General features: G+C 41.2%; 2 protein-coding genes across 2 annotated transcripts in view; one reads left to right on the top strand and one right to left on the bottom strand.

Moving 5' to 3' along the window:
- Positions 1–25,376, top strand: part of LOC135254811 (lipopolysaccharide-responsive and beige-like anchor protein) — a 208,477-nt gene that overhangs the window by 121,095 nt on the left and 62,006 nt on the right. The window contains 2 exon segments of the mRNA XM_064335333.1: positions 2,583–2,726; positions 5,101–5,237. Coding sequence (XP_064191403.1) covers positions 2,583–2,726; positions 5,101–5,237 — 281 coding nt within the window.
- Positions 7,351–9,142, bottom strand: LOC135254810 (protein mab-21-like 2). The gene has a single exon (XM_064335332.1). It carries the CDS (start codon positions 8,775–8,777, stop codon positions 7,698–7,700), a length of 1,080 nt encoding a protein of 359 aa, XP_064191402.1. The 5' UTR covers positions 8,778–9,142; the 3' UTR covers positions 7,351–7,697.

Here is a 25,376-nt window from a genome sequence, read left to right on the forward strand (position 1 = left end):
TACCAATTTCATTGATCCATCTTTGCTTTATTCTGTGTGGCACCGTGTTCTGAAGTATGTCCAAAGCATCTGAATGGTAGCCTAGGTGTCGTTAATTTTGTCTGTAAATGGTTCAAAACACTGGCTACTGTACTATGATATTAAAGTCATATTTTTATTTTTATCCTTTTGCTGAACTAAAAACTATGTTTAACCAGTATACTGTCATGAGACTTGATTGATAATAGATCACATTAAAATTTTATTGCACAATGTATACCTCTTAAGTATTGTGACATCAATAATAATAAGAAAAGATTACACTGACAGCATACTAGTAATAGTAGTAGGCCTAGTAGTAGTAGTAGTAGTGGTAGTAGTAGTAGTGATAATAATAATAATAATCATCATCATCATCATCATTATTGCAGTAGCTTAAAGGAACGCTCGTTAGAACTCTTGCCGATTTGCATTCCATCAAACTGTATATATGAATCATTTGAAGTATTGCGTATATTGATATAATTACATTTACGGCGGTTGCTTTTGCCTTTTCATTTGACATTTATTTTCTGTCGTTGTCCACTTGCCGGTGTGAAGACTAAGGCATGTGGTATGTATTAGGAAGCTGGTAGTAATTTTCGTGCCGCTAACTAAAAATCCTCAAGGGAGAGCTAATTACAGGAAGACCGGTCTAAATATCAGCGAGCTGCATATTTTCCGTGACAAGTGATTTTAGCTCGAGTTTAGCAGTCTTATGCTTCATTTATAAATTGTCAGGAATTTACCTTTCATTTAATACAAAATGCAAACTATATTGCACGTGCTGCAAGTTGCGTTATTGTTTTCCGAAGATACATGGCAGATGGCATCGTTGGTCCTGTCCACGCGCAGCGTAACTGTGGCGCTTCCTGCGTTAAATTACCAAGGCGCTGCAAAGCCTGGCCAAGGCAGGCGCTCTATTTACGTGAATAAAAAATTGCGCCAGGGCGAACAGTGGGCCGTTTCAGTGCAGTTTCCCGCGCACCACCGTGGAATGTAATTCTCTGTAAATGTTTGCAGATTACCATTCTTCTTAAATAATCCATTCGGAACCTCAAGTCATGTACAGTAGAAATCAAACATGTAATGAGCAGAGAACGTTCCTCGCTTTGTTGTGATGTGTTTGGCACGCGTTACGTGATATTGGTTTGGCCCAGAAATATTGTAGGCCTATTTATTTTCCGTTTGTTTTGATGTCTTAAATAGACACAGGCAATTGGGTTTTGAACTAGTATTCATCCAATACCTCAAATGTCATATTATGTAATACGTGTGTTTGGAACTGCAATGCACAAATTCTTGTGCTGTTTAACAAAGTAGTTTCTGCATTTTGTCTTTCCAAATTGAAATTAGACAAATGTGATTTTGAATCTTTGCCTAACTACAGTGAAGGCCGCGTGTTATCTTGTTATATAAATTCTCACCGCAAGTGGCATGTTCCTGCACCAAACATTTGTGCTTCCTGCAAAAATGAATTCACAAATAAGAAGTAACTTTGGATGGTAAATGTAGCCATGTATCATAGGCTACTCTCTCTCCCTCCCTCTCTCTCTCTCTGTGACAATAAGACAGTCAGCTACCACGGTGTCACAACTTTCAAGATCAGTATTTTGTATTGTATGTTTTGCCATAAATTGCACATTTATATAATTTTTGCGTCAACTGCATTTTCTGAAAATGTATTGCCTCTGTTGCTGCTGCTGCGGCTGCTGCTGCTGCTACTACTACTACTACAACTATTATTATTATTATTATTATTATTATTACTATTATTACTACTACTACGACTACTACTACTACTACTACTACTATTATTATAATAATAATAATAATTATTATTATTATATGCACTAATTACGTTAATTTAGGCTGAGTAGCCTATTTAAAGTGTGAATCAGACAATCATTTTCATAACCGATATATACGCCATAATTCGCCGCTTGGGCAGCTTTTTGTATAATTGCCACACATTTGCACAATTAAAGCGCAATGAGCAATTGCATTCGTTTTATTGGTTGTGGCCAATCCTACTTTTCATAAATTTTACACTGTGTTTACGTGCTCTGACATTTTATAAATAAAAAAAGCAAATATTTGCCTGTATTGAAAACATAAACTGGCTTCAAATAAAACCAAGCATAAAAATAACCGTTATGTGCAGTCAAATATCAAAATGTCAAAAGTTCATCTCTGGAGCTTTTAGTTTCGAATAGCCTAGTTATATATTCCCATATCATAATTAGGCTTAAACTATAAATTGCACCATGTCATCCTTAAGATGTTATTCAGAAATACTCAAAAATAAATGTGAGCTATAACCTGTTGTTCTTTTCGATGTGCTATTTTTGAGGGTTTCAATTATATTTTAAAAAACTATTCAAACATGTTTAGTTGTGTTCGCTGCAATTAAACATTCCCCAAGGATTTAACGTTTACAACGCGAGTGTTTAAAGTAAGATTATTTTTTATAAAGTCTTCCCTGAGCTGTGAAAAACATTGCATGCAGCTAAAATAAGGACGCAGTTACGCATGAAGGATTGAACATGTCTTTCTTCTTTCAGCCCTCGAGGAAGATGTTCTGAAAGGCAAACAGTCCATCAGGAGTCAAGCTCTGGGAAATCAGAACTCGGAGAGTGAATTATTGTTGGACGGGGACGGTGATGCTCTGTCATCCTTGGAGGATAAGGAATTAGAAAACTTAACGGGTGAGTAGAGTCTGTCCTGAGCGTTGAATGGCGCGCTTTTCCGCCTGTTCCGTCGCGTGCACAGTATCTGAAAGCAGGATCGCCTATTAAAAGGCTCGCTCATAAGTATTTTTAATAATGGCATCAGCTCTTTAGCACCCGGTATTTGCACTGCCATCTACCAAGTGTTACGTTCATGCCACCGTCTTTGGGTTACACTTTTATTTTTGATCGATGTGGGCAAAAATCCCCTATGCAATTCTCGCTTTTGCTATGGCAAACAATCTCTCGGGAGAAAGCTTCCAGCGGAGCCTTAAAATTGCTTGTTAAAATGTATAATAATCTGTTTTATATATGAAACTCCACATTTTATCACATACTTCAAAACAATATTACTTATATGTGTCAACAGATTGTCAAATTGTTTTATTCAATTGATGAGCGCCATGAACCTGAGATAGACAGGTTGTCAACAGCTGAAATAGAGGTGCAATGTGTAGGCTATTGCATTTTTGTATTATTGCCATATTTTTCAATATTATCTGAAATAATTAGTGTTATATACCATTAACCTTGTTTTCTGAGCTGTCGCTGCTGCAGAAGAAATTCAGAGAAGGGTCTATCCTGTGGAAAAATATATTTAGAAAATAAAATATTGCCATTCCCTGCATATTCACACCACATTTCTGACAGGACTGTCAGCCCAACTCACCTTTTCTGTTACTGCAACTGTGTCGTTTTGTCTGCCTCATCGCCTACTGTTAATACTATATTAACAAAATACACTGAGAAGATAAAAATGTGTCAATTTATTTAGAAGCATATCTTCCGTATTCGTTCATTTGAATGTTTAGGATGTATAGCTATTAGTGAAGTCTTACTAATGGTTATAATCCATTAATAATAGCTGGTCACTGCTAGGGCTGTAGAAATATTTTATGCCATCAATAATAATTTAAATCATAAGTACAGTTCAGAAGCCTGTGATAATCTAAACATCCGTAGACTACTTGAAATGCTAAATGTTTAAACGTTTTCAATTCAATACACAGTATTATGCATTTAAATTCGCCATTACGTCGGCATTTAAACATATTTTTAACATCTTATTATTTTGTTATCGAAGATCACGCTAATCGGATTACGACATAATCCTGCGGTTTTCGCTTGTTGTACTCTAGTAATGGCGTGTTCAGTGTGACAGAGGTGCGCGGGAAGTGCAATTATAAAATGCTCACAGTGACAATAGGATTAAAGGGCTATCCTGACTAATACAGTACGTTGTTCTGAGATGAAGTGGAAATTGTCAGGGGGTCCCCGGCAGGGCCCCCCATCTTCCCCACTCCCGCAGCTGTCTGCTTCCAGGTGTAATTGAATGTCTGAGGGTGATTGAAAAAATGTTATTTCTCCCCAGCATCACGTGCTAATGCGCAGAGGGCAGCCGAGAGACAGCAAATGAACATATCTTCTCATTTCATCCATTTGCGAGCGTGTGCTTGGGGAAATCAGACTGCCTCCGCGTGCCTATCCGGTGTACAGACAATGTAATACAATGCATTTATACATCTGGGACTGGGGGCACAGCCTGCGCGGGCTCTGCTGCAGACTCCCTCCAGCGGTTTCCGCATTGTCATACTGGCATATATTAAGATTGATGAGAGATTAGGCGGACCGCAATCAATGGATGTTGACGAACAGCCGATTTTTTTAAAGACCGGTTCATTTGGTCTACATTTGATACATTTCTTTGTTGAAGCAGGCTCACGACCATCCGCGAATTAACGACTTGTAACCATATAAATTTGCCTGAACAGAATTAATTAAATTATTATAATGAAGGAATGAGGAGTCTCTCTGTTCCTTTTGCTTTGAATGGTCTTCCTGACATCCTGTACTCTTATAACAGCTATGTGAGCGATAATACTAATAGCAGCAGTGGGCCTAATAGCGGTAGTGGCACTGATTACAAGATGACTATTTTCTGTAATAAAGATGATGTTTCGTCTTTGTCATGCACATACAATTTGCTCAAACTGTTTATTTTCGGTACCCCAACGGCCTTTGATTTTCGGTTGCAGAACAAACAGAGCCTTATGCAGCCTTACAAGTACAGGCTGTGCCGCGTTTTAACATCATGCTTTATAGTGAAAGCAGCAAAAGCGTTCAAAACCTTCGATTTTATATAATTGTCCTGATTAAACTCACATATTTGCCTCTGAACGACAAAGACCTATTCAGAGAGTTTAATGAACGCCCCTGTTGCAAACTTTATAAACTCTACAATCTTAACGGACGTCGACTTGTTTTCGTTGTGCTCAATGCGTGATGTTTCTTTTCCCCTTGGTAAGTAGCGCAGCATGTGGCCATACAGTTATTTTTCTGTCTGCTCTCTCAGGCTCGGTGAACCTGAGTACCGGAGCGCAGCTGGTTGCCCCCGCGGTGGCAGTGAGAGGGACCCTGTCCATCACGGCCTCAGAGCTCTACTTCGAGGTGGATGAAGAAGAACCCAGCTTTAAGAAAATCGATCCAAAGGTAAGAGAGGGGCTTAAACCCATTGATCCAAAAGCCTCTGTATGTCAGTTGTAAAATGAACATTAAAAACGTATTTTGCAACGCTGTTAACCCCTCCCCCACCCCCAAGGAGCAGAGGGATTGCGTATTGTATTCATGCTCCAGTCCGTACTGTGAGCGATCACCATAATATAACGGTCTTAAGTAAATTAACACTTCATAACGTTTTATTTATTATTTTAAAATGAATAAGCTGGACACACTGTAGGATACAGAATTAAGAAAGGGCATGGTATACACTGGCGTTTCTTATTCAGGAAATGTCCATGTTTGTTTAATGATGTTTAAAAATCACACAGTAAAATTTGCTAATAGGAACAATTACCATAAAATATTTAAATCTTAGAAGTATGTTCAATTGTAGTGTTCGCAAACTCTAAATTATGAAAATCAACATTAGTACACTTCTCATTTTAAGTGTGAATTAGCATTGACAAGTGTGAAATGTCGATGAGGACTATTACTATTCATTTTATAACGGTTTGGAAGTTGATTCAGTATAGACCTCTCTAATATGAAGGAGAGAAGCAATATTACTCAGTCGTGATACCTAATTTTCGTGCAGAATGTTTTTAGCTAACGAACATACTATAAAATGTGGAATTATTGGTAAAGATAAAGCGGCGCTTCTTAAATATTTTAAAATACGTAATGATATCATTTCGTTGTGTTTAATCTGTGTTGTGAAGCTATTTTGAAATGCACATGAAAAAGTTCGGACGTAGTCAAACAAATAATAGAAACAATATTGCAAGGTGTGTTTGTTTAAATGTTCATGTGATTTTTCAATTTAATGTAAAATGCCTTGTGCATGCATTGGGTCTACATTTCTGCGCAGAGTAGGCTACTGTACTAAAGCCATTCATAAGCATAGGCCTGTGGTTTCCTTTTGTACGTTTTGCTTGTAATATTTTATGTTACCTGTTATCAGGTGTAACATGCTTTCGTTTGCTATATGAACGTGTGTGTATACTATAGCATATGGCATACTGTGAAAGTCCAACATCATAAATTGAAACCCTGGCTTTTTATTGCCACAGCTTCCAGGTATGGATAAATGTAACATTTAATTTATTTTGGCAAATGTAAATGTCCCACCTTTAATTCGTAGTAACAATGGCACGAGAAATGTTGTCTTAATGCCAATACATTTTTAAAATGCTATTGTATTTAAAATGCAGCCCCTGACCTCGAAACATGCAGAGTATAATAAGATAACACAGTTGCGTGTCTGTTTGTGGTTATGCCCCATGTTCTAAATTGTTTGACATATGGAACTCTTTTATCTTAATTGAAACTGGTTTCAAAATAAATAAGAAATCTGTAAAATAAACCGAGGACACGTTTATTACGTGTGTTTGCTTTGTGTCGGACTTTCCTCGCCCTTCGCAAGTATAGGCTACCTCATTTTAAGTTGCCCACAGTAGTGTAACTGGTATTCTACGAAGTGTATAGGCCTACTACTTTTGTACAGGCCTTTAATGTCTAAAGTGGTGGCTTGTTTTGCTGTATACAGAGGTTATCTGCCCAAAATTGGTTATTTATGTTTGGATAAACAGACACCGACTTTTTGCATGTCTTTATACTGCCATTATACAATTCTAATTTTGGTTCCATTAGGCCCGTGCGGCCTGTGTTAGCTATTATGCTATTAAAGAGACTCTGTGAGACTTTCAGATCAATCCGACAATATTAAATATTTCCCATAATTCTACATATTATAACATATATAACAAATATATTGTTTGTTTAGCTTAATAATAATAATAATAATAATCAAAGTAGTAGTAGTAGAACAAGAAGAATGTCATCTTAAAATGCAATGATATGATCATTTTATGTCATCAATAATAGAATATCAGATGGAAATACGAAGTGAGGTGTATTAATTTGGCCAATATCCGTAGTAGTCGACACTGAATTGTATTATTTCATATTTTATATGATAATATTTTAAAACTGTCAAGTCGGCGAATATCATTTTTATTGATATTGGTAGCCTATTCAATTGAGCTATCTAATTTACCGGTACAAACCCACTAGAACCAGATTAGCCAGGAAAAACAACGCCGAATTATATTTTGTTTTGTTTTTATTAACATCTCAATTTTAGCTGACATAATGAAAATTTGACTTGGCACTATACATTTGAATGTTTTGCATTAAAGACTGTGCATATTTTAAATAAAAGTTTCTTCACTTTGTGAAAACATTCAAAACAAAACAACACACAGAATACATTTATCTTAAAATGTACCTTAACTTTCTTTCTTGCAATGTCCCATTTGCTTCTTTGAAAAAAGACTTTCACATTACTTGGAGAATTGAACGATCACTTTTTTTCTCCCACTTACAGTGAAGTGATCTTAAGGTCCTCAGTACAGTAGTACTAACAATAATGTACTTTTGCGTTGCGCTGGTCTATAATTTGTCCAAGCTTTTTGCGTTCGTGAGAATTTCTCTCGCAAGTCTCCACGTCTGCTTTGCTGCAGCCTCTAAGGCCGAGTGTGGTTTCCCCTGAAACAGGTCCAAGTTTGGTAAGAAGTAATGGGGGCATCTGCGGCACTGCAGGCAAGAGATAAGCTGCAGCAGAATCCCATTCAGGCGGTCGCCCAGGCACGATTCGTCCCAGTCGGTCTCTCTCGGGTGCTTCTCGCACTCGTACAGAAGTAAGGTTTTCATGTGGTAGTTGTTCAGAGGCTGTCCCGGCAACTCGAGGTGTCGGTCGCGCAGCGTCTTCAGGATGGAGAGACATTTCTTTCTGCAGCCTGCCATCAATAGCCTGTTTTCTGCTTCGCTGAACTGCAAGACCCAGGCGTCGCTCTCCGCCGAGCTCTGTTTCCCGGTTAAAGAATAGCACTCTTTAGAGAGGAGGTTGAAGCCCTCAGCTTTGACTTCTGCTACCCGATTAGGACCGGGCCAGGGAATGTGGGGCATGGGCCACTGCGCCGCACTTCTAGGCCAAATGCCTGTGCATTTAAACGCTGGAGTGATCTGGACCACGTATCTCTCCCGGATCCGCAGTTTAACTTCGCTTGTGTCCGCTACCATCTTAACAACGTCACGGTAACTGCATTTGTCCACGGCTTGTGCCACCAGCGTCTGAAACCTGGATCGGATCTTTCGTGCCGAGAGGTAACCCGAGGCCGTAATAAACTCGACCCAGAGCGACATGCTTCTCTTGCGCCCGTCGCTCAGCTTCAACACCGCGCACCCAGGCAAAGACCCGTCATCCACGAAGTTGAAAACACCCATCTGGTTAAGGTAGAGTACCACTTCAAATTCATTGGGTGCGATGACCTCCATCCCCTCGTAGCGCGCCTCGATTTCGCTCAGGGAGCTGATAAAACGGGGCTCCTGCACTTCAACCTCCTTGAGGACGTCCGACACCACCTTACATACCTCCCTGATGGTCTTTGCGATGGCCGCTTTGCGAGTCTGGCATCTCTCGTTGTAATATTTGTTCAGCTGGTAAACAAGCTTTGCTTGTGTAGCTATCATGTTGGGGCAGAGGTCCGGGCTGTACACCGGGGAGTCGCAGTACGCTGACGGATCCAACGCTTACCGGTAAAGCCAGAGGCAAAACGCTTCAGAACAATAAAAAAAACTTAACGTTTACACTGGATGCACGTCAGTTCCAGGAAGAAATTGACTGATGCAGTAAACTGTTAAGAATCAGCCAGGTCAGTCCGCTCAAATGTTGGCGCGAGTTAGTGAGGTTGATACGTCCGTCTCTTCGGTTTCATGTGCTCAAAGATGAAGATCTGACCGTGTGAAGATCAGTCATCTCTCTCACTCCGTGGCCTGTGTTAGTGCGCCTTATTATACCTTGTCTGCCTGTGTCCAGACTCGGGAGCTCAGGAGTTGTTTAGTTTATGAATGGTCCCCGATCTGAGATGAAGAGGGTGGAGCTTCTTTTCCTGCAATCAGCAGCAGACCTGTCAGAGGGCGCAGCCAATTGCAGCTGATCCGAGAAGCACGTCGCGCAAGAGAGACTAGACCAGTGCAAAGCTGCGGTTTTGCAGGTTGAGGGACTCGTTATTTACGACAAAACAGTGTTCCCTTACAATGTTAGATACTATATAAATGCTTAAGGATTTAAACAGTCGCAATGCCACGCAAATCTTTTTAACTTGATTTATTTAGTCATGATTCTTGTTCTATCTAATCACTGCGTTTAACTACAAGTGGGGTTGTTTACATACAGAACATTAATACAGTCGTAATTATAGGCTATATGATTGTAATTGTTGTATTTGGCACGTCTAATGTTGGCTTTATGCATTGTTTTTAATATAAAAAATAGCGAGACATATGTGTTCATGTTATACAGGATATCATTCGCGAATTTTAATTTCGTTCATTTCACCCCTTACGGAAACACATTGAGCTCTGAAGTGACCAAGGTAATTTTGCTACATTTTGGAATAGCGGTTATACCTGTTAATTGGATATCGCGCTTTGGTAAATTTTATTTGCTTCGCCGTTAGTGTAATTGCGATTTATCTATAATTCATAACCAGAATAAATGAGACATGTTTGCTGGAAATCAGGTGTTTCTGTCCCTTTCTTAGTTTATAAAAAAGCCCATGGGTGATAAGTAAAGCACCGTGCTCAAAATTCCTACAGAGATTATGGGAATTTTGTAGATTGTATGAATTATGTTGGATTTTACCGTGTTTCCTTTGAATATTAATTTATGTGAACGGAATGAATAATGCTTTATCAACTATATTTTCATCTTATAGTTAGCACGGTAACTTTTCATAACCTTTCATAAATTGTAGTCACTTTTATGTTACGCTCTTTGACCTTAAACTGACAAATTGTTTAGAGTTAAAATAATGCTGAATTTAATGTTTGTAGTTTGCCATTATTTTTGTTTTAGTCGCTCGCTTGCTCAACATTTTTTGGTTACTTATTTGAAATATACATTTATATTTAAGGAATGTAGAGAAGGCCTATGGTGGATTTTCAGAACTAGATTTATAGGCTACTAAAATAGCCTAATGATATATATGGGCTATATGATGCAGTGCGCCTAAATTGTTGTCAGTCGCACATTTACCAGGCATTAGGTTATACCGCGGTAAAGCCCGGAGACATATTTACACCGTTTCACACATGTGAGTGCAGACATTTAGTTCTTGGCTGTGCGCTGTGATTCTATAAAACAATAATTAGCTGTCGCAAAAGTGCAGTGTTTAAGGTGCAGTATTTGACTTAAGAAAAACCTGCTTCTGTCTTGACAGTTTACTTGAAATTCTATTTAAATAACCATAACTGTATAACCTGGGAGAAATTGATTTACATGCATTCATCATTCGTATATTAAGAAAAACGTTTTTATAATGTGTTACTGTTCATCTTGTTTTTTTAAGTTGCTTTATTTCTAGAAGTAGACCTGCTTAGGAAAATGTTGACAATTATTTTGTGGCCAGTTAAATTGTCAGTATGAATAATTTATAAGCGCTTGACCGGGTTTGAAAGTGAAGTGCTCTCCGGGCAGTTAATGTAAGATGGCTTAAGAGCTCTCGCGTCAGGTGGGGAAACGATGACAAGCTATGCGAGCCGAATAGCCTATGGCGTTGTGATGCAACTGAATGACGAAAAACAAAGAAATACCAGTAGAATAAAAAGACTATCGATCACTGCGACAATATTTCCTGCTCTGTGTACGGCATCTTGGAGCAGTTATGGGTTTTCTTTTTTCAGTCAATGCCTGAGGGAAGTATGGGTGCACATTCTGTGACTGAAACGCACGCTTTGCTGAAGCCCGTTTAGCAGATTCGTGCGATTATAGGTGTCACTGTTTTATAGCCTACTGTATGAACCCACAGGCGACCTGATGTCTATGGAGTGAAGAGATGTGAAAAATATTTGTGAACACGTATAAATAGTAATTTAATCTAAACGATTGACGACACCGAATCAATACGATTAGTTTCTTTTTCAATTCTTTACCAAATATAATATGGATGGTGAATGCTGGGCATTAAGGAGTCTTAATAAAGGTACTATATGCAGCATGGTTTGCATTTTTATTTTTAAAATTAGAGGCATATTTATATAAGGTATTAGTGCTGTTTAAATTCTAAATTTAATGATTCAATTAATTGTGTAGGCTGTCATCTTAAGGCATTGCAGGCTTTAAGTTTGCATAATTATGTATTCAACATAACTTATATTATACAACGTTTTATTGTGTTTTATTTATGTCTAAAATGTACTAGAATGCAGAACATGCGTCCTGTTTGTGTTCAACAAGGTGAATTTGCACACAGATGGAAACCCCAATAGGGGAAAAAACCCTATAGCTATGTACCCCCAAACTACAGTGTGGAAGGCATACCTGCCTTTCCTCCCCCACCTGAAATGCCATATTTGGAATACGGTTGTGGAGACATGCTGCCATATTAATGGAGTCTCCCATCAGCCAGTCCAAAAATATTTCCCGTGCGAAAACATTTTTATGTAGTTAACATTCTCAAATCCAGGATGGGGTGAGGGTGAAGAAGGAGGGAGAGAGAGAGGGAAAAGGGGAGAAAAAGAGCAAGCACAAGCCTGGTTTACTTTTATTGGTAGAACAGTGCAGTATGACATACGGGTTAAAGCCTACTAGATGTAATTTAGATGTATTTCTGCTCTGGTTATGAGACCAGTAGCACAGTAGGGAACTACAAAACCCAGACTCCCAGTTGCTGCCTGTTGTGAAATCTCTCACAGAGCCAGTCCTGGCTGATTGTGGAATAAACTGTTGATAGAGGGCATTTATTGTCATTATTATTATTTATTTGACTTTATTGTTTTGGGAGATATAATCTATTTGTTATATTAGTCATTATTTTACTGCAGGCTTGGAATAAATCTTTGCCAAGGTGACTATACTCCTTCAGTGGACCTGCCCATGTCTTTTTCCACACTTTGGGCCACACAGTACTACAGGGGCGCACTAACAGTATCTCTCTTGAGGCACCTTTCTCTGTGATAACTTCTGGTAACCTTTGGGTGGCTGGCGAATCATTCTGAATTAGCTAATGCAGCAGTAATCTAAGGAGCCCTCTAACCCACCCTACCCCTGGTGGGAAGAACCCAGTTGTGTCCCGCCTCTGCAGACTTGTAATTGGCTAGTGACAGAATCCAGATGATGTCTACGCTATAGGGCCAGGCCTTTGCTTATGGAAAGTGCCTTTGCTGAGTGCTGACTAAGCCACTCGGGAGCCTATTAAGGCTCATTTTTTATTTCTTTTTATTTCTTTATTTAAACGAGAGCTGGAAGGTCCACCCTCTTTTTGTTTTTGTTTTTTTTGTTTTTGTTGTGGGGGGGTGTTTTGCTTTTTGCTTTATTTAGACAGATATAAACAAGAGAAGGCAGCAGACAGAGAAGGGACCACAGCTGAGAAAGGGCCATAAGCAGGAACTGAACCTTCTGCACAGGGTTCAGTGACTTGAGAGTTGACCGCACCACACATCACGCCTCAAAATCTTTTTTTTCCCCTGAAAGGAACGCACACAATTAAAAAAAGGATCCCATTGAATTATCTTACTATACAAACACACGTGTGAGAAGAATTCAGTATTCTCCAAGAATTCAAGAATGTGAGTGTCAAACATGTTGATGAGTGACAGTTTCCTTGTGCAATTCTCTCATACTGAATCGGCTACTTTCATTTGAGGGGCTTACTATAAGATTATTTTTAGTCTGTCAATGAGTATTTGGAATAAGGTGATAGGTTTATATGTTAAAACCTCAAAATGGATATTTGAGTACAAATAAACTTTGGGGTTTGAATCTTTTTTTTCTGGTGTCTGCTAAGATGTCTTTGCAAAAAAGAAGAAATAATTATGGCTGTCATTGGCTTTATGATTAGTGTGAATGTGAATGCTGGAACAGTTTTGCCTGTTTTCACACACTGTTTATTATAATTCAGAGCGCTGTCATGACATAGAAAATGGGAATTTGGGAAATATTTTTTTTTGTGCTGTTATTGGAATGGTATTTTCCCCCTGTACGTTTTTAGATGCTGGGGTTTGATTTAAAACTTGTAATGGCAGAAGTATGACATGTTGGCTGACTGTATGTCCTGGCAGCCATATTGTATATCATTCATTTTCAGAATATGATGCTGGACAAGTCCAGGTTTTCAGACATTAGAAACTAATTAAATGGTTAAGGGTCAGGGGACAAAATGTGTTTTTTAAAACATCCCTTTTAAGAACTGATGTTGATTGTTGGAGCATGTCAGGTATGCTGATGGTAATTTAGATTTGTGTGTGTGTGTGTGTGTGTGATTTATTGATTGATTTAGCAACTATATATATTTTTCTTTTGAAACTTCAAACATAAAAAAGCCGCATTCCAGACACCGTAAATATATTAAAAAACTGCAAGCTTTTAGCGCAAGGTATCCACATGATAATGTGATCTGTGTGTAAAATTTTGAATTTTTTAATATGCTGTCTGAAACTAGTTTTTTAATTGTTGAGAGTTTTACATATATATATATATATATATATGTATGTTATCAGCTTGTAACAAAATGTAGTAATTCCTGCCCTTCTTCTTGGTTATAATTTTGGGGTACACTGCCTTGCCAATAGTCTGAGATTAATTTGGCGTACCCTCAAACCATCCAAGCATGTACTTGTTGAACTCAAGTTTAAAGAGGAATATTTGGTGAACCAAGCATTACTTGTACAGAGGTAGACACTGAGAGGCCAAAATGATTGACTGTGATAGCACAACTGACATGAGGTTTACTTAAAAGCAAAATTTATAATGGAGATTTTAAAAACCTCTGACTGTTGCGTTTTAACATTCTTTTTCCGTGATTCACGTGAGGAAACTGTAGGAATACTCATAATTATTTATGATGGGATTTTTTTCTCCTCAAAACCTTTTTGCCAGGACTGTCTAATATCAGAATTAAGGGCCAAAACGATGAATATGCACTCCAAGTGGTGAAAAAATATCCAAACATGATGAAATACATTTTAACTGTTAAACTAAATATACTTCCCCCCTGAGAGTGACTATATGAGACAAATGGTGATTTAGTAAATTTCAGTTTGTTGCACAGCAAACTAAATTGAAGTTTAATAAACAAAAACTGTGCTGAATCTGTCACAGAGAAAACTATCATAATATTTCACCTCTCCGCCCATATTAAATCAGTGGTGGGGATAGTCAGTTAATACCATATGATACTACTTTGTTGGAAACCTTAAAGGAAAGTGGTTTTTATTTTCACTTTTGCGAGTCTCGTCTCCAATGCAAACACATGGTACCTGGGAACAATAAGGTGGAGAGAGCTGTTATCTGGAATACATTGAACGCAACGTTTAGCCGAGCTGTTCAGCGCTAACATTTAACCAGTACTAGCAGCACAGGCTTCAACATGAAATTTTTAGATGTATTTTTTTTATTCCAACGAGAGCTGGCAGTTTGCCCTCCTTTCATTTTTTTCACTTCAAAATCTTTGGTGAGATGGTAATAACTCACCCATGTTTACAGACAAGCTTTGTTAGATATTTTACATCATGTTGACATTACAGTGACCAAATGCATTAGAGGGTCCAAATTCACTTTTCATTCCAGGCGCTAATACTCTCCACGTTTGCAAATGCAAAAAGAATGCTAATTTTTTTCCAAAGCTAATGATGAAGTTTGCTTTTTTAAAATAGTGAAGAAGAGGGGCTTGTTTAATGAATCATTATGTTTTACCCGATGTGACAAAATGGCAGAAATAAAACAAATATTTTAGATCATCCTGTATGAATTTCCCAGCTCTCTCGAGTGCTAAGTTTCAAAGTTTTCATTAAGAATGTATTTCCTCTGCATTCCTCATATGACTACAGAAGAGCTCTTTGGGCTATTTCCAGCTGTGACTGTATGTTTGTTGTATGTTACACTCAATGTATTCCACTTTTATAAAGAATACATTTTGTGCAGTATTTGCACTTAACTAATGAAAAGGCTGGGTGGTTTTTGTGTATGTCTGGTCATATGTTCATATGATGACTGAAATTGAAATGAACAATGGATTCGGTCAATCTTAATTAAAATAAGAAGATATATATTTTAGGGCGCAGCTGTATAATAAATCTCTGATCGAGTAACACTGCCCTCGTAATGCGAGATTACCTCAGCAGAACCTGGCTGAATTTGATTTGGTTCAGTGGGTTTTACGCGAAGGGAAAGTTTGTTGATAATAGGCATAAAACGGTCAAGAAGTCTGTCCACATTTAGCGTACTCGCCAAACGTTTGTACTCATGTCTGTCGGAAGCTTTGTGTCTCTCCGGTGACTCTCTGGTGAAAGTTTAGTAATGAAAATCAGCAACACTTTGAGACAGAGTGACTTTTTTCTGTTTCCACGGAGATAATTTCTGTCTCTCGCTGTTTCTGCTCTTCAAACGTCCCGCATTATCAGTGAATCCTGAAGAGCTGTTTGTGCTGAACAGAGAGGAGGCCGGCTGCGCGTTTTGCTAGCAGGCCTTTGATCACCGAGCTCCCCGCGGTCAGAGATAGACGGTGTCCGCGGTCTCTTGCAGTGCTGATATGCCCCCTTTGGGAGATGTGCTGCTACCAGATCCTCTGGCTTTGGTCTGGGTCAAGAGCTGTGCCAATCTCCCACAACACCTGCTTAGAGTCACCGCTCCCGCAGTACAGATGGCCAGATTAAATACTTCTGTTCTTGCTTGTGTTAAGCCTTTATTTTCCCTTGAAGGGATCGTGCCCTGTCCTGCAATAAAGCTTCAGAAGCCTGGGAATATCGTTGTATAATTAATACGTGGATGTGGTAATCAAAGCCATCCATCTTAACTAAGTGGCGGGGGAAGTTGGCCTGTGACTGGAATTTTTCAGGTTCGAATTCCCAGATGGATTGCCACCGTTGTACTTTAGCAATGCTTTTAGCCTGAAATTCTTGTAAAAGTTTCCATCTGAATAAATGAGTGAATTTATTCAGATGGAAAATGTCCCTGCTTAAAGTGCCTCCTGGTCCAACAAATGACGGTCGAAATAAATCTTTAACCGAGATGATACAAATGAAAGCTTGTTAGAACAAAAGAACACGATCGGAGCTCGCAACATGAGAGGATCGGTGAAAAGTACGGGCAGTGGGGCGGGGGGGGAGGGAGGAAGTCTGGAGGTTTTTTATTTTAGCGTCCGTTCGAGTTAGCGTGCTTCGGACCTCGAAGCGAGCGGCGAGCAGGAATGTCAGCTCTCTCCTGGCGGAAACGTGAGACGCGGCGCGAGAAAGAGAGCCTCGCCCCTCGGCCCGCTCCGACGCGCGCCCCTCCGACTCCCTCCGACTCTCGGCCCAGCTGCTCCCGCTACGGGAGGCGGCCTGAGAAATTGGCCCACGCCGCTAATTGCTCGGCGACCCCCCCCCCCACCTCCAGCCCCTGACTGGGAGACCCGATGAAGTCATGGAGCAGATGTGCTTCGTCCTCGTTGTTAGGCCCCGGCGCGCCGCGCCGCTGCGATGGCGGACAGTTGGTGCCCCCGCCGCACCCCGCGCGTTACACGCGGTGTTGTGTTGCAGCTCACCCCGTGTCGTGTGTCGTGCAAAGTGAAGTGAGAAATGGGGTGCGGCGTGGGGGGTGCGGTGTAGGGGGATGGGAGAGCTTGCTGGTGGTCAACGGTGATTAGCTGGCGCATTATGCTGTTTATATGTCATTGGCATCCATGGCGACTGTCTGCCTTATCTAGAAATTAGTGACCCTAAAATGTACCAAATATTTTACAAGATGCTTACAGTGTGTTTGAATGGTGGTGTACTGACTGATGGTGTAAAACATTTGCACTGTAATTTTGTTATACCGATGGAGCTAGGAAGTTTACCTCCATATACTGTACCTTGACATTTTAACTTGGTTGATTCTTTCTGCTTCTTCCTGTTGGAATGAATAATGTTTATCCCATGTTTCCTGTGGGTTGAGGGCTCAGTGTTACTGATGTAGCTACTGTTGCGTGAAGAAACAACGTGTAGAATACAAACGTGTAGCCTCTCTGTTTTGTTTAATCCGAGGGCACATTTCCTTGGCTCTCACTTGAAGGAATGGGCGGAGTTCCGAGGCTTCTGATTGGTTAAGGACGTGGATAAAGCGTGCTGTTTTGTGGGGCTGTCCGATACAGGAAGGCGGCCCTGACGGCTCCGGGAGACGGCTGGCCCTCGTGGCTGTCAGGGCCGACCTGTGACTGCAGCTGACAGTCAGGGAGCACTGTGACGGCTGGCCGTGTGACAGGGCCTATTGATTTTTCAGTTAGCCCTAAGTACCATGTGCTATGGATAAAAGGCCAGCGAAGCAGGTATGTCATTATCAATGAGCTCTGGAAGAGTAGCCGCAGCCCTCCTTCATATCCAACCCCCACCGCCCCCACCCCAAGGACTGACAAAGTGCATCCTGGGACGCTCGATAAATCGCTTAGGCTCACAGGGAGGCAAGGGATTCTCACTCTCTCTTTCTCTCTCTCTCTCTTGCTCTCTCTTCTTGCTCTTTCTCGCTCTGTCTGACTCTCTGTTTCTCTCTCCTCGATTCTAACCGAACTCTGTTCCTGTCCTCTCAGAAATGAACTGTACATAGAGTATGACTGTAACTGTATGTATACTCAGCCCACCTCCCACCCCCTTGTAATAGTGAACAAAACATTCAGTGTAATTACAGCCCCTGAAAGGCTTTCAAGCGACATGCTCATTATCATTATATCTATCATGCCATTTCATTCTTAACTCCCTTGATGTTCTTAGTAACAAGAACAGGTTTTAAAATCTAGCTTTCTATTTACTTTTAAAGGCAAACATGCACAGAGACGTACGCAATTTCCCCTTTTCATGTTTTGTCTTACTTTTTCCTCTTAATAAATGCTATGGATATTCATCAAAACATTTCCACAACATGCTATGCTGCTGCCAGTTTGCTCCAGGAGTCAGGTCTGCTTCACTCTATCATGTGCAGACGTATGCAAAAGGCATATGTGAACAATTTAATATTCCAGTTATTCAAAATTATTGAAACAGTTTTGGAAAAAATAACTCTCAACACATTTCTTGGAATAAGCACCCTAGTTTCCGACGTTATGTAGAACGGACGCGTGCCGTCAAGCTCAAAACATGACAGCCGCACGGCTCCTGTAGCGCGCGCTTCCGTATTATTATAGACCCGACGGAAAGGGACGCCTCCGTCTTTCCTTATCTGTCCTCCAAACACATCAATAACCCTGATATATTCACTCAAGACCCTCGCCGTCTCGCGGACCTGACCGGGGTTATCCTGCGGAAGATGAAGTGGTACAGTGTGATTGAGGTCACTGATCTTGTCTCCTGATAAGGCCTTCATTAAGATTTGATAATAGAATTCAGCTGGGAAGAGCGGCGCGTTATCTTCCCGAGTCAAGGAGGGCGCCGCAGGAGCTCGTTTTTTTTTTTACGGCGGCGGCCGCTGCCGCCCGTTGTCCCGGGCGACCGTAATTTTCACGACGTCGAAATTTACGGTTCTGACCCGGACGCTCGGCTCCCCGGGTGAAGATGCTCTGGGCGTGTCTGCGGAGCGCAGCCCGCCGTTTCGTTAACGGAGTGAATAAAGGAAGGAGAGAAGCGGCGGCCATGTTAAGTGTCAGACGCTGGAATTTGGCGACCTTAACATTAAAATGACTGCAGTGCTGGTGTTGAAAGGGAGCTGTTGACACTTTATCAGCAGGAGAAATAATGAAGACCGAGCAGTGAAGACTTAGGTCAGCAAACTCTGTGTTTAGTGTTCATATAGTGGAGGATGTACAAGGGCACGGAGCTCAGCTCTTTAATCTTCTCCTACCGCGCACGGCCTGTTTCTTTTTTCCCTTTGCTGTGTTTGCACTATTCTGGGTTAGCTTCAGCTTTGTTGTTTGGCAGAAATGTGCTGCAGGATCAGCCAACGACACAGATTAAATTTTCATGAAAGGAAAGCGTAATCGGTAGTGACAAGCAGGGGGAAAAATTGTTGCCACTTGGTCATCACGAGGAAGCACTTAGACTTGGTGTCAGATCTTGTGCTAATGATGACTAATCTCTCTCTGCCTCACTCTCCCTTGTGTCCTCCCTCACTCTCTCTCTCCCTCCCTCCCTCCCTCGGTCTCTCCCCAATTCAGTTTAAAGATGCTATATTGGCAGGCCAACTAAAGCAGAGCTATCAAAACATAGCTAACATTTATGCCACATTGTAAATTGATAACCATTTACATTGTCGTGTACAGTACTGTACGTTGTATTACGGTAAATTAAATTAAAGGAAGGTCAAATAGATGGCAAACGACTATGTTAGCAATCGGCACCTTAAAAACAGGACCCGTGTCTGGCTGGAGGTGAGGCGAGGCAGTGTGCGGGACCTCTCTCCGGCAGCCGAAGCGCATCTCGCCGCGAGACAGACCATCTATCCTGCCAAGTCTGAGGCGCGGGGCAGGGCAGCCTCCAGACACGTCCCGAGCTAGACTTCCCCTGATTGATTCCCCTTCTATTATTTATTCATTCAGTCGCTGGCTGATGGAACCGACAAAAGGGAGCGTGGCCCGCTGATGGATGGACTCGGTTTAACATTCCGGGCTGACCAGCGTCGTCTTTCGCTGTCATCTTCCCCTGCGTGCGTTTGTGCTCCCAAACGGTCGTTGTGATTCAGGCCAAATGCATTTCTTGCATTATTTATTTTATGCCTAAATGTTTTTGCGATTTTGTTTCAGGTTGAACTGCGTAGCTTAGAGTCTACATTGTATCTGTTTGCACTGCTCCTGAAATGATCCCATTTCGAGTTCCATTTGGGATTTGATTGTACTGTACAACCCTCTGAGAAGGAGACCAGTTAGCCTGACCACTGCTCTGCTGTGCCACCTATGACAGTGTGTGGCTTTGGACTCAGAGGTCGGAGTTTTTGTAACTGAGATTCAGTTTTCCCATGAATCCCTCAGGGTAATGATCCCAGTAGTCAGCTTCACTGCCCAGGAGATTCCTTTAAGAGTCCCTGGGTCTTAAGCGGCTGTGTTGTATTTTCAAGCTTGCCATTTTGTCTGAGCATGAGCGTTGTGACAGTTTCAGTCCTGCCTTTTCTAAGTTTAAGATTTGGGGAAAGAGATGCTCCTTTGGCAAGGTCCTCCCTGGCTCTTGTGCTGAGGACATCGTTGATCTCCTGTATCCTGTAGACATCACATTTTGCCCATTTGCACCAGTGTTCCCCGTCAAATTCTAGCTAGTGAGTCTAGCAGCAGTACAGCTCCATTGCATTGTCCATTCCTGGGAGATGGCAATTGCAATATAAAATAGGAATATATATATACTTTTTTTTTTTACATTGAATTACTATATTTTGAATGTGAAACTACATGCTTTCTCTCACCTCTTTCCGGAATGGCTGTCTCACAGAAAGTAAAGCAATGGCGTAGAGTAATGTTTCACAGTGACGTTAGCGCCATGTCCGTGCTGTCACTGTGCGGTTGCCTGCCTCGCACGGGTGTGTGGAGGCCCGCTTGGTCGCTTATTAGTGCAGCCAGGGCCATTATGTGCGGTGAAGGATCCTGTCTGGTTGGAATGGCGCATCCAGGGGGGAGGTGCCCGGTCAGTTGTGACTGCTTTGCAGGAGGACAATGGGATTAAAGGACTTTGAACCCCTTCTTTACCGCAAAAGTAAGCATGTTGCAAATGCCGTTACAATATTGGAAACAGTCCTGGTCCCTTAAATTACCCAAAGAACTTTTGAAGGCGGAGTACGACATGAAGATCTGCGATTTATGAGGAATGTGGTGCTTCAGATATTTCCCATTTGCTGTAATTTATAGAAGGGATTGAAGAAAGCCGAGGTATTTTTGCGGTATTTGTGTATTATTTTGCTCAAAACATGATGAAATGTACTGCAATGTCTTAAAATAAAATATATTTTTAAGATCAGAAAAGACATTAAAATACCTTACAATTCACAGCCAAACATACCAATGATTCCTACTTTCAGGCACTGATATAGATTTTTGAAAAAGACATTGCGGTGACTTATTTATCGTTGTGTTTTCAACATATATACAATATACCGCTGTATATTCCATTTTCATAAGGGTACCCACAACTTCTTTTATGTTCACAAGGAAAAATACCCTTCTTTGTACATTGGAGAGAAAATGTTTTATACACCTAAGAGCACACTTTCTCAAGTGGCTGCAAAAAGACATTTCCTGTCTGTGAGCTGTACTCTCATAGAGTGAGTCGGGGGTACTGTACATTTTTGTTGCACTTCTGGAGCTGACTCACAAAGAGTTACTGTGTCCCCGCACTGGGCTTAAATCACAGCCGCGTCACGCAAAACCTGACCTGCGTGCTGCAGAAACGTTGCCGTATCAAGCTAAGTCATAGTCGCTGTTTCATGTCAGCTCGTAGCTGTATGTTGCTAAACCGCAGCTGTGTCATTCTAAATAATTGCTACATCATGCTACATCACAGCCTTCCGTGCTAAATGACAGCTGCCTTCATACAAAATCATAGCTTGCCATACTAAAGCAAGGCTGCAGCATGCAAAATCACAGCTTATCATGCTAAAGCAAGGCTGCAGCATGCAAATTCACAGCTTCCATGCTAAATCACAGCTACAGCATGCAGAATCACAGTTTACCATGCTAAATCACAGCTGCATCATGCAAAATCAAAGCTTAGCATGCTAAATCACTGCAACAGCATGCAAAATCACTGCTACAGCATGCAAAATCGCACTAAAAATGCCAAAGCTTGTCCATATGTCTGGGAATCATTATTAAGGGAAGGTGAAATGTGATATTTCTTCTCTTCCCTGAAAATATGCTACTTATGTTCTTTTCTGCTTTTACTCTGGTGTTAAGGGCAGTGGAAAAACCTCTAAACCTGTCAGATTAATTGATCTAATGACAACATTTCAGCAGCCTGCTTTCAAAGCAGTCTGCCCTCTCGAAAAAAGCCATAGAGAAGGCCAGACTATATGCAGGAAACATCCAGTAAATTACTGTTCAGTTCTTCATTACTATCAGCTACCCAGATAACAGTGTGTGTGTGTGTGTGTGTGTACGTGTGTACGTGTGTGTGTGTGTGCATGTGCGCGTATGTGTTCTTGCGTGCATATGTACACTTTTCCTTAATTTTTATATATTTTTTTGTATTTTAGTATATTTTTTGTATATTTTACCTGTATATTTGCTCAGATATTTTACTAACTGTAGTTCATATTTTACTGGAATGCCTGAGAAGTCGCCTTCCTTGAGAAGCACTTAAAGAGGCACATAAAATTTAATTGAACTGAATTTAAACTCTTATGTTTCTGATAAAAAATTCCCAGTCTGTGTACTTGGTATATTCCCAAAGAATGTTGTTTCAGGTTCCTGAGACTTCTTAAACCACACAAAAGAAAGTTTGTGAGAACTGTTACTTGTATCCTTGCGTAAAAACACAATTTATTACGGGAGTATGTGGTGTCTTCAATTGAGTCACCTTAAAATCCTTAAATCCCCAGGGATATTCTTTAAGGAATTCCCGCTCTTCCCTCAGCCTCAATGCCTGCAGCCCTGTCCAGTGAGGAGGGGGGCCTTTTCCACCCACCCGATTCCAATCCAATTAAGGCTCCAATAATGGGGGGGGGGGGGAGATTAGGCGAAAGTTTGCCTCTCTCTAGCATCACCGCTACCCCGAAACACCATTTTGGAAGTTTGAGAGCGGAGCGGAGACACTGAGGAAGATAATGGTCGGTAATCTCAGCCCATGCGACGCTGGCAACAGTGTCTGCGCGGCGACGTTTCAGAGGGGAGCGCGAACAATGGCGGGGCCCTGAAACACTTTCACCAGGACTCCAGCCGTCTCCCTGATTCTCCCTGCTCCCCGTCACCCCGCCCGAAGCCTGCCCCGTCCTTCACTTCAGCTCCGTACGGCGGGCTCTCCGCGATTAAAATGAGTTCTACGCCGAGCGATTCAAAAGGAATTCAAATTAGCATTAAAGCTACCGCTTTTCCCGGCTGAGAAAGTGTCTCACGGCTTCGAAAAAGCAGCAGCCTTCCGTCCAACGCGAAGTGCCGACATTGCCCCCGTTAACTTCGCCGTCTGATCACGTGTGTTTGAGGCGGAATTTGGCGGGCGACCGCTCGCTCGCTCGGAGCCCGACGGCGCGCTCGCGAACGCCGTTTACGTCCACCGAGGCCCCGCCGGCGCCATGTTTGCTACTTGTTGGTTTTAAACCGTTAATCACCGCCCCGAGCGGGAGGCTAAAGGCGGCGAAGGGGCCGGCCCAATTTGCGTACGTCCGATGGATTTCACGCTCCTCTTCTCCGCACTTATGTCACCTTATCCTGCTTTTATTCCCATTTGTTCCGCGGTCAGAGCCTGTGCCCTTATCAGCTCCGGGGTTACAGCGCCTGCAGTCTGAACTCTGAGGGGAGAGAAATGCCTGCTCTGAATGGGCAGGGGGGGAGGGTGGGGGTGGGGGTGGGTACCTTCTGCTGTGTCTGATCTCTATCTCTGTGTAATTGGTGAAAAAAAGAAAAATCCCATTTTCCCCCCAACGGCAGAAAGTATCTGACAAAGCACTGGTTTCTGACTAAATTGTTTTGCTTTTATTCTTTTTTTTCTTCAAATTAATAATAATATTTATTTATTTATTTATTTATTTATTTTTTATTTATTTATTAATTTATTTATTTGTTTATTAATTTTAAACCTGACCACTCGTGGTTGTCTTCCCTCTTGCCCCTGTGTGCTCTCTGACTATCGGCCGAGTCTTTTCCTCTGCTCCGAACACAAAGGCGCGCAGTTGGGCTAAATGTTTAATGAGTCAATGCATTAAAGGCTTTTGCTTCTCTTCCAATTAACCCCCGGAACATTCTGGCATTTTAATAAATCCACACAAGGCTTTTTTTCTTTTTTTTTTTGTTGGAGCTTAAAAGGCTAAGCTGCTGCGCAGTGTGAGGAAAGTGAAAAGACCAACCGGTTAGCAAACACTGTGAAAGGAACAAAAACCCTCTAATCCTCATTAGGGTAAATTCTGCCTGAACTTTCCAGAGAGGCCATCTGAAGGGGAACGTCCTTCACTGAGTCTCAGGAACCTCAAACACTGCTGTCCGTCCGCAAGTGTACACACACACACACACACACACATCCCGGCTTTCTGTTTAAGGGCAAATTAGGTTCATTATTTCAGTGACACCTCAACACTACTAGAGTAACATATTTCTTTTTTTATAGAGTGTTTGGACTTGTTAAACCCTGTCATTGGTCTCACTCTCCGGAGTGGAGATTAGCTTCTTTTGAGCACTGCAAGAGGTATTAGTTGCTGTAGGGTTCCTGGTATCTGTCCTTCTAGGATTGAGAAGCAATTTAGCAGCTTGTGATGTTTGTTGTGTATGTATGTACTTGGGATGCTAATTTTGTGTGATTCTTTTAGTCGAATGTTGGCGCCCATTAATCGATTAATAATGATTAACTGATAAGCTTAAAATCTATTAGGCCTACAGTACATGCCCTATGAAAATAATGATTCCAAAAAGGCCTACCAATTAATGAGTTGTATCTATATATCAGCTTTTAAGACATGCTCAAACAATCATTAAAATAGGATTTGCATTGTGTATTAAGGCCTTAACGTCAAGAAACAAAATTATAAAAACACAGATTCATAGACTGAGAAATCTGCACAGAAGAGGAGGCTGACATTTTTATTGCAGGCTGGCTGAACTGCCACAGCGCTGGTGACAAAAGGTATTTCTTATTAGTGCTGCCAATGAATGCTTAACTTAACGACAGAGAAATAAAGTTTTGTTAGTTGAGGAATTTTAGATATTTTAAGCAAAATTAACATATCAAAGGTATTATCAATGTACCAATTATATTATTTGAAACTGATCATTTTGAATACAGACCTTATAGGTTATGGTGAGTGCAAGTGAAATTATGTGTGTGTGCGTGTCTATATGTATGTACTTCTTTGTATGAAGTTATGGAGCACAGTAGACTGTGAATGCACATGTGCTTCTCCTGTTTTGTAAATCACTCTGGATAAGAGCGTCTGCTAAATTAATGTCATGTAGACAGTCTCTCCCCCATGAGTTACTGTGTGAAAGTGGACTACCAAATGTG

This window comes from Anguilla rostrata, chromosome 5 (assembly GCF_018555375.3).
Source record: "Anguilla rostrata isolate EN2019 chromosome 5, ASM1855537v3, whole genome shotgun sequence".
Classification (NCBI taxonomy): Eukaryota; Metazoa; Chordata; class Actinopteri; order Anguilliformes; family Anguillidae; genus Anguilla; species Anguilla rostrata.

What these genes read in the sequence shown, in the direction of transcription:
- LOC135254810 (XM_064335332.1), bottom strand. Translation starts at nt 8,777, where the DNA reads ATGATAGCTACACAAGCAAAGCTTGTTTACCAGCTGAACAAATATTAC.